Source organism: Scyliorhinus torazame, chromosome 5, assembly GCF_047496885.1.
Source record: "Scyliorhinus torazame isolate Kashiwa2021f chromosome 5, sScyTor2.1, whole genome shotgun sequence".
Taxonomy (NCBI): Eukaryota; Metazoa; Chordata; class Chondrichthyes; order Carcharhiniformes; family Scyliorhinidae; genus Scyliorhinus; species Scyliorhinus torazame.
In genome coordinates, this window is record NC_092711.1 from 310,341,463 (window position 1) to 310,357,139 (window position 15,677).

Here is a 15,677-nt window from a genome sequence, read left to right on the forward strand (position 1 = left end):
TCCCCCCTCCCACCCCCCCCACTAGATCCCCCGCTAGCGTAATTACTCCCCCCATGTTGCTCCCAGAAGTCAGCAAACACTGGCTGACCTCAGCTTCCCCCCGTGACCTCGGCTCGCACCGTGCGACGCCCCCTCCTTCCTGCTTCTCTATTCCCGCCATGGTTATCATAGCGCGGGAACCAAGCCCGCGCTTCTCCCTTGGCCCCGCCCCCAATGGCCAACGCCCCATCTCCTCCACCTCTCCTCATCACCACCTGTGGGAGAGAAAAGTTACCACATCGCAGGATTAGTTCATAAAACCCCTCTTTGCCCCCCACATTCGCCCCACCACTTTGTTCGAACGTTCTTTTTAATAACCCGCTCATTCCAGTTTTTCTTCCACAATAAAAGTCCACGCTTCATCCGCCGTCTCAAAGTAGTGGTGCCTCCCTCGATATGTGACCCACAGTCTTGCCGGTTGCAGCATTCCAAATTTTTTCTTTTTATGAAGCACCGCCTTGGCCCGATTAAAGCTCGCCCTCCTTCTCGCCACCTCCGCACTCCAGTCTTGATAAACGCGGATCACCGCGTTCTCCCATTTACTGCTCCGAGTTTTCTTCGCCCATCTAAGGACCATTTCTCTATCCTTAAAACGGAGGAATCCCACCACTATGGCTCTGGGAATTTCTCCTGCTCTCGGTCCTCGCGCCATCACTCGGTATGCTCCCTCCACCTCCAACGGACCCGCCGGGGCCTCCGCTCCCATTAACGAGTGCAGCATCGTGCTCACATATGCCCCAACGTCCGCTCCCTCCACACCTTTAGGAAGACCAAGAATCCTCAGGTTGTTCCTCCTTGCGTTGTTTTCCAGTGCCTCCAACCTTTCCACACATAGTTTCTGATGTGCCTCCTGCGTCTCCGTCTTCACCACCAGGCCCTGTATGTCGTCCTCATTCTCGGCTGCCTTTGCCTTCACGACCCGAAGCTCCCGCTCCTGGGTCTTTTGTTCCTCCTTTAGCCCTTCGATCGCCTGTAGTATCGGGGCCAACAGCTCTTTCTTCATTTCCTTTTTGATCTCTTCCACACAGCATTTCAAGAACTCTTGTTGTTCAGGGCCCCATGTTAAACTGCCACCTTTCGACGCCATCTTGGTTTTTGCTTGCCTTCCTTGCCGCTGTTCTCAAGGATCCACTGCAATCTGGCCACTTTCTCCTCCTTTTTCCATCTGTATCCAAGGGGGATTCCCTTCTGGTTTACCGCACAGTGTTTTTAGCCGTCAAAATTGCCGTTGGGGCTCCTATCAAGAGCCCAAAAGTCCGTTTCACAGGGAGCTGCCAAAACGTGCGACTCAGCTGGTCATCGCCGCATCCGGAAGTCTCGCATGGAGGAATTTGTAGGGTCAGCAGGGCTGGGTGTGCGGTTGTCTTTTCTGGCGTCTAAGACGATGCCAGACTGTCTGCAATCCTTATTGACTTTGTAACAATTTGTTACAAAGGAGTGAGTTCAGAGGGTATTTGACTGTCAGCCACGTAGCTGTGGGTCCAGAGTCACATGTCAGCCAGACCGGGCAAGGATGGCAGATTTCCTTCCTTGAAATGCCATTGGTGAGTCAAATGTTTTTTTTTTTTTTTTTATTAACACCAATCAACACAAATCCCAGATAAATTAACCGAATGTTGGGATTCAAACCCATATCCCCAGAGCATAAGACTGGACCACTGGATTATTAATCCAGTAACATTATCACTACGCCACTGGAACAGGCTCTGGCTGGCTAACAGATTGTTCATCTGCAAAGTGGAGAGAAAGCCAAGAGCCACGGCTGCTGTTCTTTACCAACATTTGCACCACCCCCGCCCCTCCACACAAAGTAGAATTAAACTTCGCCTCCGGTGTTCTAAAACCGCTTCCTTCCCATGTAATTGAATTAAACTAAAAGTGATGAAAGAGAACATCTTTGTCAAAGTAAATTCTTGTTCTGTCGTTTTGATATCTTTCAGTTTAAAAGCTGTTCGCCAGTTGTGCTTTTCAATAAGTCTGTGTATCCAGTACGAGTGAGTTGTCAGCTGGAACACGCCCGGTGGCAGACATATCAATACATGTTAGTATTCTCAAATGACCTCAATACCAGAACCACCCTAATTCTGTGGGCTGACTTTTCGGGCTGGTATACTCGTTCACCCAGAATTTCCAGTTTGATAAGAGTCAGCCAGCTCTTTATTTCTTTCCCCACCCAGATTAAAGTCTTTCCCCTGAGTACCTCTTGAGCTTCAGCCACACCAATTTCCCACTCTCAAAACTGCTTCCATTTTTTCTTTTTGGGGGATGAAGAGGCCCAGCACTGGTCTCCTACTCATCCTCTGCATCTCACTCCCTTGATAGAATCATAGACTCCCTACACTGCTGAAAGAGGCCATTCGTCCCATTGAGTCTGCACTGACTGTCCGAAAGAGCACTCTACTTAGGCCCATTTTCCAGCCCTATCCCTGTAACCCCACCTAACCTTTGGATACAAAGGGGCAATTTTATCAATGTCAATCCACCTAACCTGGACTGTGGGAGGAAACCAGAACACCTGGAGGAAACCCACACAGACACAGGGAGAAAGTGCAGACTCTACACAGATAGTCACCAAGGCATCACCCGAGGCTGGAACTGAACCCAGTTCCCTGGCACTGTGAGGCAGCAGTGCTATGCACTGTGCCACCGTATTAGAGATTCAAACATTAAAATGTATCTCACAGCGAAGTTTGTCGCAGTCTTTCTTTTTTTTTAAAAAAATATGTTTTATTTAAATTTTTTTCCCAAACAACAATTTTTCCCCTCTTACAAAGCAAATGCAACAATAACAATACAGAAATTTTTAACAATACACAAGTAACAAAACCCCTTTATCTTTGACCTAAACTAAACTAACCCCCTCCCCCCCCCCCCCCTTCCCCCTGGGTTGCTGCTGCTGGTCATCTGTCTTCCCTCTAACGTTCCCCTAGGTAGTCGAGAAATGGCTGACACCGCCTGGTGAACCCTTGAGCCGATCCTCTCAGGGCAAACTTTATCTGCTCCAGTTTAATGAACCCCGCCATATCATTTACCCAGGCCTCCAGTCCGGGGGGTTTTGCCTCCTTCCACAGGAGTAGGATCCTGCGCCGGGCTACTAGGGACGCAAAGGCCACAACGTCGGCCTCTTTCGCCTCCTGCACTCCCGGCTCTTCCGCAACTCCAAATAGAGCTAACCCCAAGCCTGGTTTGACCCGGGCCTTCACTCCCTTCCAGTGCCGGGCACGCCCAAAACATATGTGCGTGGTTTGCCGGGCTCCCGCCACACCTCCCACATTTGTCCTCCACTCCAAAGAACCTGCTCAATCTTGCTCCTGTTATGTGTGCTCTATGTAGCACCTTAAATTGAATCAGGCTAAGCCTGGCGCATGAGGAAGAGGAATTTACCCTGCTTAGGGCATCAGCCCACATACCCTCCTCCATCTCCTCCCCACTTTCCTTTTAGTTCGCCCACCGACTCCTCCCCCTCTTCCCTCGGTAAATCTCTGACACCTTGCCCTCTCCGACCCACACCCCTGAAAGCACCCTGTCCTGTATCCCCTGTGTCGGGAGCAACGGAAATTCCCTCACCTGTTGTCTAGTAAATGCCCTCACCTGCATATATCTCAAGAAATTTCCCCGGGGCAACTTATACTTTTCCTCCAATGCTCCCAAGCTCGCAAAAGTCCCATCTATAAATAAATCTCCCACCCTCCTAATTCCCAACTGGTACCAGCTCTGAAATCCTCCATCCATTCTTCCTGGGGCGAACCTATGGTTGTTCCTGATTGGGGACCCCACCAGGGCTCCCCGCACCCCTTTCTGTCGCCTCCACTGTCCCCAGATATTCAATGTTGCCGCCACCACCGGGTTCGTGGTAAACTTTTTAGGTGAGATCGGTAGCGGTGCCATCACCAGCGCCTCTAAACTCGTCCCTTTACAGGACTTTCTCTCCAGTCTTTTCCACGCCGCTCCCTCACCCTCCATCATCCATTTACGTATCATTGCCACATTGGCGGCCCAATAGTAATCGCCCAAGTTCGGTAGTGCCAATCCTCCTCTGTCCCTACTACGCTGAAGGAACCCCCTCCTTACTCTCGGAACTTTCCCTGCCCACACGAAGCTCGTGATGCTCCTGTCTATTTTATTAAAAAAGGTCTTGGTGATTAGTATAGGGAGACATTGAAATACAAATAAGAACCTCGGGAGGACCATCATCTTAATTGCTTGCACCCTGCCCGCCAGCGATAGAGGCTGCATGTCCCACCTCTTGAAGTCCTCCTCCATTTGTTCTACCAACCGTGTCAGATTAAGTCTGTGCAAGGTTCCCCAGCTCCTAGCGATCTGAATCCCCAGGTATCGGAAGTTTCTTTCCACTTTCCTTAGAGGCAAGCCTTCTATCTCTCTACTCTGGTCCCCTGGATGTATCACAAATAATTCACTCTTCCCCATGTGTAGCCTATACCCCGAGAAATCCCCGAACCCCCTCAAAATTCGCATAACCTCTATCATCCCCCCCGCTGGGTCCAACACGTATAACAATAGGTCATCCGCGTATAACGAGACTCGGTGTTCTTCTCCCCCTCTAATCACCCCTCTCCATTTCCTGGAGTCTCTCAACGCCATGGCCAGAGGGTCGCAGTCTTTCTAACGCACGCCACAGGGAGAAGTTTCTTTCTGCCATGTCACAAAGTGACACCCTACCTGCATGAGACCAAACCCGTTTCCATGGTCGCCCCAGCCATTTTCTAAGACATTCCCACCGCGGGATTCACGGGACATGATCGCACCAATGATGGCTGGATCGATCTGGTTAGCCCCGGCCACTTTATTTATCGTAGTCTTGTACTTGTTGACTCTCCCCAAGTCAGTCTCCATCATCTTGTGAGATGCGGCCACACCTGTAAAAACGGAAACAGTAACCCTTCAAAATCACTTTCCATTTGATTTTGTCTCACCTGGCTGGACAGATTGGTGCTGTGGATCTTACATCTAACATGTGAAACAAGCCACACCATCCCAATAACTCAGCCCTAACTTAACTTGCAACTGCAGCAATTGCAACGTTTTATCCATGTTCCTCCCCAGTTTTGTCATGGTGACGTGTGAGGGTTGTCATGGTGACGTGTGAGGGTTGGATGTTCAGGCACCTCTCCCTAATCCACCACACATTCTTTTGTGTTTGAATCTGCACAGCGATGGGCCAGCAGCAAAATGTGGCTGTGTTCCGTCTTGTCCTGGTCTAACACTTGCCCAATTATTTTTTGAATACCGGTTCTGATGAGAATGTGGGAACATGTGACCTTGTCCACCTCGGCAAGAAGAATGAAAAAAGGCAGCATATTATTCAAATGGGGGAGATATTGCAGAGTTCTGGGGCACAGAGGGATCTGGGACATGAATCACAATGGTTGTATGCAGGTTCAACAAATGCTCAGGAAGCTGATTGAAATGTTGGCCTTTCATGCAGGAGGAATGGAATATAAAAGTAGGGAGGTTTATATGAAAGTTGGACAAGGTGTTGGTGAGACCACGTCTCGAGTAATGTGTACAGTTTTGGTCTCCTTTTTTTTTTAAATAAAGAAAATGGTCATTGCGTCAGAAGCAATTTTGAGAAGGTTCACTCGATTGATTCTTGGGATAGGGGTTTGTCCTTGAGGAAAGTTTAGGCAGGTAATTAGGGATGGCAATAATGCTGGCTGGACCCGAGACAACCACATCCTATAGATTAATATATTTAAAAAAAAGGTTGATCCATTGGAGTTTAGAAAAATGAGTGATCTTATTGAAACATGCGAGATCCTGAGGAGACTTGAAGATGTGGACACGGAGTGGCTGTCTCCCCTTGTGGGAGATACTGTAATGTGCCTTTAAGGAATTGTAGCATGACATCACTTGAAGGAAGTGTGTCACATGATCCAGTTTTGAGTTGCTTAACTTGTCTTCAAGCTTTCTACCTTTTGTATGTTGGTTCTCTTGTGCCTGGTCTTAATAAAATAACCCACATCATTTTCACCCAATCACTGACCAGTGATTATCTCTGACAAAAAACATGACAGGAGACAGTGCAAATTTTCAAAAGTAGCAGTCTCCTAAATGGGAGATAAGGATTTTCTTTTCTCCCTCGAGAGTTGTGAATCTATAGAACTCTCTACCTCAAAAGAGCAATGGAGGCCGGGTGACTGAATAGTTTTAAGGCGGAGTTAGAGGGATTCTTTATTGGCAAGGAAGTTGAAGGGAACAGAGGGAAGAAGGACAGTGACGTTGAGGCTACAATCAGCTTTACCATGATTTTATTAAATGGTGGACAGATTAGAGGGGCTGAATAGTCTGCTCCTAAATCATATGTACATGTGTTCCTTGCTTATATCAAGTGCCCAAACTAGGCCCCTCCTCCCACCCACAACCCCTAGCCCCACCTAAACCTTCGACACTAAGGGCAGTATAGCATGGCCTATCCACCTAACCTGCACATCTTTGGACTGTGGGAGGAAACCGGAGCACCCGGAGGAAACTCACGCACACACGGGGAGAAAGTGCAAACTCCACGCAGACAGTCACCCGAGGCCGGAATTGAACCCGGGTCCCTGGAGCCGTGAGGCAGCAGTACTCACCACCATGCCACGGACCCCCTGGAATTTAAACAGCAAATATCACATGTCCATGTTGTATGACCACCTGAGACTTTAGTGTTTTCTTAGTAGCTAAAAGGAAGAATCCCAACTCCTCCCCCCTACCCCACAATGCTGCGGTCTATCACTCCAGGTTCATACAGTAATCTAACTTGTCTGGTCAATATAAATGATCGTGCTGTGGATCTGGATAAAGGTCACATTATGTAGGATACCTTTCTATTCTCTTCGAACCTCGGTACCTGAATGAAAAGAATCCCTGATAAGATTAGTGGAAGTTTCCAATTCTGGGCTACTGCACTTTGACCGTAAAATGCAGAATATGTGAGGTAGTGATAGAAGTGACTGCGAATAGAGTACAGACTGCGAATAGAGTACAATCACTGACAAGATACTTCTACACATCGCAGCAACTCACGTGTATCACAGCAGCTGTTAATTATATCCATTCCTCACCTTTTTCACTTAGTTTGTCCTGTCTTGCTGTCTCGTCGGAAGCACCAGTTGTCTCAACCTTTGTGATATCGCCATAGATGGAAGATGCTAGTATATTGGACAAAAATGGCTAAGTTACACTTAAATGACGAACAGAAACTGACCGCGACAATAATGTTTCTACTCCGCCTTTGATCACGTATCAGATGAAGCGTTTGCCTGGGGGGGGGGGGCAACTTCACAAGCAGCCCCCTGATGCACCCCGCCCTACAACATTAAGGTGGCTGATGTTTGCAGAACATCAATTGTTTTGGGTAATTCCCGGAATAGGAAGAAGGAAAGGAAGAATCGATCCTCCCATTGGAGATGCTAGGCATATTCCCCCTCCTTGCAAATCAATAATAATAATAATAATAATAATAATAATAGTGTCACAAGTAGGCTTACATTAACACTGCAATGAGGTTACTGTGAAAAGCCCCGAGTTGCCAAATTCCGCCGCTCGTTTGGGTTAACAGAGAGAATTTAGAATGTCTAATTTACCTAACAGTACGTCTTTCGGGACTTTTAGGAGGAGAAACTTTCAAAAAGGGTTGGCAGGGCTGGTTTAGCTCAGTGGGCTAGATAGCTGGTTTGTGATGCTGAACAAGGCCAGCAGCGCGTGTTCAATTCCCGGAGCAGCTTACCCCAACGGAATGTGGTGATTCGGGGCTGTTCACTAGGCGCTGGAATGTGGTGACTAGGGGCTTTTCACAGTAACTTCATACTTGTGACAATAAAAGGTCCTTATTGTTATTAGAAAAGGACAAATTGCCATGGCCATGGGAAAAGAGCCAGTGAGTGGTATTATTTGGATAGGTCATAGATATCATAGAATTTACAGTGCTGAAGGAGGCCATTCGGCCCATCGAGTCTGCACCGGCCCTTGGAAAGAGCACCCAACCCAAGCCCACACCTCCACCCTGTCCCCATCGCCCAGTAACCCCACTTAAGCTTTTTTGGACACAAAGGGCAATTTAGCATGGCCAGTCCACCTAACCTGGACTATGTAGTTATATGTAACTATTTTAAATGTAATATTTGGGATGTGCGGGTGAACTCCTGAACATAACACAGTGAAACACTGGGAGTTCAGCATGGGGCTCGTAACTTGCGACATGCCTGTGCCATGTAATTCCAGGTGGAGATCATACAATTCCCGTGTACCCACCTCATTTGCATGACTGCACCATTGGGCCGAAAAGCCTCTACGCACAGCAGCAGGCGCTGTGGCCTGTTTGCGGAACACATTGTCCAGCCATCCGGCTCCAGTGAGTTCTCCCAGTGAGCCAGAGAAGACACAGCCAGAGTGAGACAGCATAGAGTGAGTTTGGGAATTTGAATCTAGGTGGGAATTCAAAGCTGGGTGGGGAGGAGGTGCTTTTTTATCCCTGGTAAGTGACTGGCAAGTAGTTTTTCTTTTCATTGTCTATTAGTTTTTTGGAATTGTAGTTGTACAAGTTTACCTAAGGTTTAAGACATGGCAGGAGATCTCAGACCCATGTCATGCTCCTCGTGTGCAATATGGGAGCTCAGGGACACGTCCACTGTCCCTGGCTCCTTCATATGCAAGAAGTGTGTCCAGTTGCAGCTCCTGTTAGACCGCTTGATGGCTCTGGAGCTGCGGATGGACTCACTTTGGAGCATCCGCGATGCTGAGGAAGTTGTGGATAGCACGTTTAGCGAGTTGGTCACACCGCAGGTGAAAGGTACTGAGGGAGATAGAAAATGGGTGACCAAAAGACAGAGCAAGAGTAGGAAGGCAGTGCAGGTGTCCCATGTAGTCATCTCCCTGCAAAACAGATATACCGCTTTGGATACTGTTGAGGGAGATGGCTCACCAGGGGAAGGCAGCAGCAGCCAGGTTCATGGCACTGTGGCTGGCTCTGCTGCGCAGCTGGGCAGGAAGAAGAATGGCAGGGCTATAGTCATAGGGGACTCAATCACAAGGGGAATAGACAATCAGTTCTGTGGACGCAATCGAGACTCCAGGATGGTATGTTGCCTCCCTGGTGCAAGGGTCAAGGATGCCTCGGAGCGGCTGCAGGACATTCTGGGGGTGGGCTGGGGGAGGTTGAACAGCCAGCTGTCGTGGTGCACATAGGCACCAACGATATAGGTAAAAAATGGGACGAGGTCATACAAGCGGAATTCAGGGAGCCAGGAGTTAAACTAAAAAGTAGGACCTCAAAAAAGGTAGGAATCTCAGGATTGCTACCAGTGCCACAAGCTAGTCAGAGTAGGAATGTCAGGATAGATAGGATGAATGCGTGGCTCGAGAGATGGTGCAAGAGGGAGGGATTCAAATTACTGGGGCATTGGAACCGGTTCTGGGGGAGGTGGGACCAGTACAAACCGGACGGTCTGCTCCTGGGCAGGACTGGAACCGATGTCCTAGGGGGGGGGTTGTTTGCTAGTGCTGTTGGGGAGGGTTTAAACTAATGTGGCAGGGGGTTGGGAACCGATGTGGGAAGTTGGAAGGTAGTAAAACAGGGACAGAAACAAAAGGCAGTAAGGGGGAAAGTGTAAGGCAGAGAAGCCATAGTCAAACATCAAAAAGGGCAGCAGTACAAGGTACAGTGACTGAGGGGATCTCAGTGAATAGGACCAGTAATACTAAAAGGAATAAAACGGGAAGTAAAAGCATTAATGGTAAGCGACGTGGCAGGTTATTACATGAAGATATGGGTTCAACGACAAGGAAAATTAGGAGAAAGCTTAAGAGGAAATATAACTTAGGAGAGGTTACTGATCGAGGTGTTAAGATTCAAAACAGAGGTAAAAAAACAGAGGTAAAAAAGCCAACATAAGTGTACATTACCTGAATGCTCGTAGTATTCGGAATAAGGTAAATGAGTTGATGGCGCAAATCATCGTGACTGACTATGTGTAGTGGCCATTACTGAAACATGGTTAAAGGATGGTCACGACTGGGAGTTAAATATCCAAGGGTATCAATATTCTGAAGGACAGAGTGGATGGTAAGGGAGGTGGTGTAGCGCTGTTATTTAAGGATGACATCCGGGCAATAGTAAGGGATGACATCGGTACTATGGAGGATAAGGTTGAATGCATTTGGGTGGAAATCAGGAATAGTAAGGCAAAAAAGTCACTGATAGGAGTAGTCTATAGGCCACTAAATAGTAACATTATGGTGGGGCAGGCAATAAACAAAGAAATAACAGATCCATGTAGAAATGGTACAGCAGTTATCATGGGGGATTTTAATCTACATATCGATTGGTTTAACCAGGTCCGTCAAGGCAGCCTTGAGGAGGAGTTTATAGAATGTATCCATGATAGTTTCCTAGAACAGTATGTAATGGAACCTCTGAAGGAACAAGCGGTCCTAGATCTGGTCCTGTGTGATGAGATAGGATTGATTCATGATCTCATAGTTAGGGATCCTCTCGGAAGGAGCGATCACAATATGGTGGAATTTAAAATACAGATGGAGGGTGAGAAGGTAAAATCAAACACTAGTGTTTTGTGCTTAAACAAAGGAGATTACAATGGGATGAGAGAGGAACTAGCTAAGGTAGACTGGGAGCAAAGACTTTATGGTGAAACAGTTGAGGAACTTTCCAAGCAATTTTTCACAGTGCTCAGCAAAGGTTTATACCAACATAAAGGAAGGACGGTAGAAAGAGGGAAAATCGACCGTGGATATCTAAGGAAATAAGGGAGAGTATCAAATTGAAGGAAAAAGCAGGAAAAAGCATACAAAGTGGCAAAGATTAGTGGGAGACTAGAGGACTGGGAAATCTTTAGGGGGCAACAGAAAGCTACTAAAAAAGCTACAAAGAGTAAGATAGATTATGAGAGTAAACTTGCTCAGAATATAAAAACAGATAGTAAAAGTTTCTACAAATACATAAAACAAAAAAAAAAGAGTGGCTACGGTAAATATTGGTCCTTTAGAGGATGAGAAGGGAGATTTAATAATGGCGGATGAGGAAATGGCTGAGGAACTGAACAGGTTTTTTGGGTCGGTCTTCACAGTGGAAGACACAAATAACATGCCAGTGACTGATAGAAATGAAGCAGGTGAGGACCTTGAGAGGATTATTATCACCAAGGAGGTAGTGATGGGCAAGCTAATGAGGCTAAAGGTAGACAAGTCTCCTGGCCCTGATGGAATGCATCCCAGAGTGCTAAGAGATGGCTAGGGAAATTGCAAATGCACTAGTGATAATTTACCAAAATTCATTAGAATCTGGGGTGGTCCCGGCAGATTGGAAATGAGCAAACGTGACACCACTGTTTAAAAAAGGAGGTAGGCAGAAAGCGGGTAATTATAGGCCAGTGAGCTTAACTTCGGTAGTAGGGAAGATGCTGGAATCTATCATCAAGGAAGAAATAGCGAGGTATCTGGATGGAAATTGTCCCATTGGGCAGACGCAACATGGGTTCATAAAGGGCACTTCATGCCTAATTAATTTAGTGGAATTTTTTGAGGACATTACCAGTGCGGTAGATAATGGGGAGCCAATGGATGTGGTATATTTGGATTTCCAGAAATCCTTTGACAAGGTGCCACACAAAAGGTTGTTGCATAAGATAAAGATGCATGGCATTAAGGGGAAAGTAGTAGCATGGATAGAGGATTGGTTAATTAATAGAAAGCAAAGAGTGGGGATTAATGGGTGTTTCTCTGGTTGGCAATCAGTAGCTAGTGGTGTCCCTCAGGGATCAGTGTTGGGCCCACAACTGTTCACAATTTACATAGATGATTTGGAGTTGGGGACCAAGGGCAATGTGTCCAAGTTTGCAGACGACACTAAGATAAGTGGTAAAGCAAAAAGTGCAGAGGATACTGGAAGTCTGCAGAGGGATTTGGATAGGCTAAGTGAATGGGCTAGGGTCTGGCAGATGGAATACAATGTTGACAAATGTGAGGCTATCCATTTTGGTAGGAAAAACAGCAAAAGGGATTATTATTTAAATGATAAAATATTAAAACATGCTGCTGTGCAGAGAGACCTGGGTGTGCTAGTACATGAGTCGCAAAAAGTTGGTTTTCAGGTGCAACAGTTGATTAAGAAGGCAAATGGAAGCTTGTCCTTCATTGCTAGAGGAATGGAGTTTAAGACTAGGGAGGTTCTGCTGCAATTGTATAAGGTGTTAGTGAGGCCACACCTGGAGTATTGTGTTCAGTTTTGGTCTCCTTCCTTGAGAAAGGACGTACTGGCACTGGAGGGTGTGCAGAGGAGATTCACTAGGTTAATCCCAGAGCTGAAGGGTTTGGATTATGAGGAGAGGTTGAGTAGACTGGGACTGTACAGGTTGGAATTTAGAAGGATGAGGGGGGATCTTATAGAAACATATAAAATTATGAAGGGATCAGATAGGATAGATGCGGGCAGGTTGTTTCCACTGGCGGGTGAAAGCAGAACTAGGGGGCATAGCCTCAAAATAAGGGAAAGTAAATTTAGGACTGAGTTTAGGAGGAACATCTTCACCCAAAGGGTTGTGAATCTATGGAATTCCTTGCCCAGTGAAGCAGTGGAGGCTCCTTCATTAAATGTTTTAAAGATAAAGATAGATAGTTTTTTGAAGAATAAAGGGATTAAAGGTTATGGCCTTCGGGCCGGAAAGTGGAGCGGAGTCCACAAAAGATCAGCCATGATCTCATTGAATGGCGGAGCCGGCTCGAGGGGCCAGGTGGCCGACTCTTGCTCCCAGTTCTTATGTTCTTCTTAGGGGCAAGCTGCACCTTAAGAGGTGAACTGCATGAAAATATTGCTATCACAATTTTCAAATTATTGCATAATGACCTTGATTAACTGGTGGCCTCCGTACGCAGCAAGATGTTGGGGGTGGGGGAAACCAGTAATGGTGGCGTTATTAAGTGGTCAATCTGTTTGGTAAAATGCTCTCTAATATGGGACGGGATTCTTCGGAAACCGGCGGTGCGGGCAAATCCGGCGCAAAGGAGTGGCGTGAACCACTTTGGCGTCAGGCCGCACTGAAGGTGCTGAACCCCCACACTTTCAGGGGCTAGGCCGGTATTGGAGTGGTTTGTGCCGCGCTTTGGCACCATGCCAACCGGCGCCAAAGGGCCTCAGCCGGCCGGCGCGAGTTGGCGCCTGCACGGGAGCGCCAGCATGTGCTGGCGTCATCCCAGCGCATGCGCAGGAGGGGTTCATCGCTGCGTCGGCCATCACGGACTGTTACACCGGCCAGCGCAGAGGAATAGAGTGCCCCCATGGCACAGGCCCGCCCGCGGATCGGTGGGCTCCGAACGTGGGCCAGGCCACCATGCGGGCACCCCCCAGGGCCAGATCCCCCCCCACCAACCCCCAGTGCCAGATCCCCCCCCTCCAGAGAACCACAGAGGCCGCCTACGGAGCCAGGTCCCGCCGGTAAGTACCTGTTGTAACATACGCCGGCAGGACCGGCCGAAAACGGGCAGCCACTCGGCCCATCACAGGCCGGAGAATCGCCGGGGGGCGGGCCGCTGCCAATGGCCCCCAAACTGCGCGGCGCGATTCCCACCCCGCCAAACCCCGGCGCCGGAGAATTTGGCAGCTGGGTGGGGGGGGGGGGGGGGGGGGATTCACACTGCCCCCCCGACGATTGGTCGGAGAATCCTCCCTTGGTCTTTAAATGTGGAAATTCACCGCCCGCAAGCTGTCTGTCAGCCACCGGTTTCGCTCTCGGTGCAATGTCACACGAATGGGAATGTGTCAGAAGAGGAGCCAATCCAACGCGGCTCCCTGAGGCTTTACTGTCACCAGTCCGCCCGCTCCTCGGAGACAGTAACATTCAGGCCACCTGGACAGGTGGACTGCCGGGCCAGAGCATACAGACTGGTTGGCGACAGAGCAAATTTTCTGGAAAGAAAAGAGACAGGGCCATTGCAACCACTCAGCAAACGAGCCGGTCACTTTGACCTTCCAAATGTGGAGGGGCAGGGCAGGAAAAACTGAATGAATTGTTGATGAATTCTGCTGATACCCATCCACATATCCTGACAAAAATAGAGATTGCCATGGTATTTATATCACAATCGTTCACAAAATGTCATATTATATTACTCATACTGTTTATGTGACAGTTTTACAATTTGGTCAACTACAGGACTATTCCAAAACTGCAAATATAAAACATTTAAAAAAAAATAATATAAATTTGGAGTGCCCAATTCATTTTTTACAATTAAGGGGCAATTTAGCGTGGCCAATCCACCTACCCTGCACATCTTTGGGTTGTGGGGGTGAAACCCACTCAAACACGGGGAGAATGTGCAAACTCCACACGGACAGTGACCCAGAGCCGGGATCAAACCTGGGACCCCGGCACCGTGAGGCAGCAGGAGAGAGAGGGTCTTTGGTAGATGTCGGGAAATTGACCTTGGCCAGGGTGTGGTTTCCCCAACAGAGCGAGGGTATTTCCCCAGTCTCTGAGTCACCAGGCGACAGAAACCACACTTCCTGAATATATTCAAAGTCTTGCAGTCTTAAAATTGCATTTTTAAAGTTAACTTGCAGGCACTATCTGTGGAGAACTATGTAGAAAGCTTAGTGTAGAAGAAAGCTATTTGCTCGGTCTGCAGAATGCTGGCACATATATTCCACACAAGCTTCCTCCCACACACTTTATCTAACTTAATCAGAGTGTCCTGTTGCCTATTTGAACTCCAGTGTTATTAAAGTTGATGAGAAACACTAATCTCTAATGGAATATCAGAAGGAAAGACTTACTTGCTCCAGTGGACATTGTTGCTCTTACTCGTTGTCACTGCCAGTCGAATGTCCTTTAGCTAGAAAATCAAGTGGCCAGGCCTTTATAAAGAGCTTACACCACACATTGGCTAATAACATCAAACTGTTTCCCAAAATAGGCAAAGGTTGGTACAATCAGGTTGTTTAACATGCAATAATTTTTTTTTTGAAGCAATCACTCAGAGTCGCTCCACCCTCCACTTAATTGTTAATTATGGCGCAAGCAAGGCGTGCTCAGCGCAATTTATAAACTGCCAGGAATCATACAGTGAAAGTTTGGTTCTGACACCAACTGGCGGACAGATTCCGGACCTCACACCCGCCCCTCCACAGTGTGGCTCTCTGACCCGGGCACCAGAAAGGCTAATTCAAAACCCAGCGCTCCCACTGCCCAGAACCGGAAAACAGCAGGTTAAAAACAAAAGCGGATATACTTTAAGTGTCGGGTTGCTCGTGACTGTTTGAATTTGCGGAAATAACATTTAAAAAGTTACATCCTGCACTGGGCAGTCTACTTAACGGGCTCTTGAGGAGGGGCTGGTTATTTGGCAATGAGCCCCTCTTCCCTTCTTCGCTGTCCCTTTGTAAATTGCAAAATGTCTCGGGTCCCGAGACGTCCGACAGTCTGGCGATTTTCAAATCATACCCGCACCACATACTGACCCCAATGTTTGGGGAACAGGCTTGCATCAGAATTGGAAAAAGTTAGAGATGGTAACATGTTTTGAGCAAGTGAAGAGGGGCATATGGGAAGAAGAACAAAAGGTTTGCAATTCATAAAGTTCTTACAGGACAGAAGGAGACAGTTCAGCCCATCGAGCCCATTCTA

The 15,677-nt window shown here is 47.7% G+C and overlaps 1 protein-coding gene across 1 annotated transcript in view; it reads right to left on the reverse strand.

Moving 5' to 3' along the window:
* Nucleotides 1–15,249, reverse strand: part of lygl1 (lysozyme g-like 1) — a 30,716-nt gene extending 15,467 nt beyond the window's left edge. The window contains exons 1-3 of the mRNA XM_072505916.1: nt 14,828–15,249; nt 7,104–7,190; nt 4,720–4,916 (exon numbers count right to left, since the gene is read on the reverse strand). Coding sequence (XP_072362017.1) covers nt 4,720–4,916; nt 7,104–7,190; nt 14,828–14,843 — 300 coding nt within the window. The 5' untranslated portion in view covers nt 14,844–15,249. The remainder of the gene's footprint in view (nt 1–4,719; nt 4,917–7,103; nt 7,191–14,827) is intronic.
* Nucleotides 15,250–15,677: the final 428 nt, after the last annotated feature.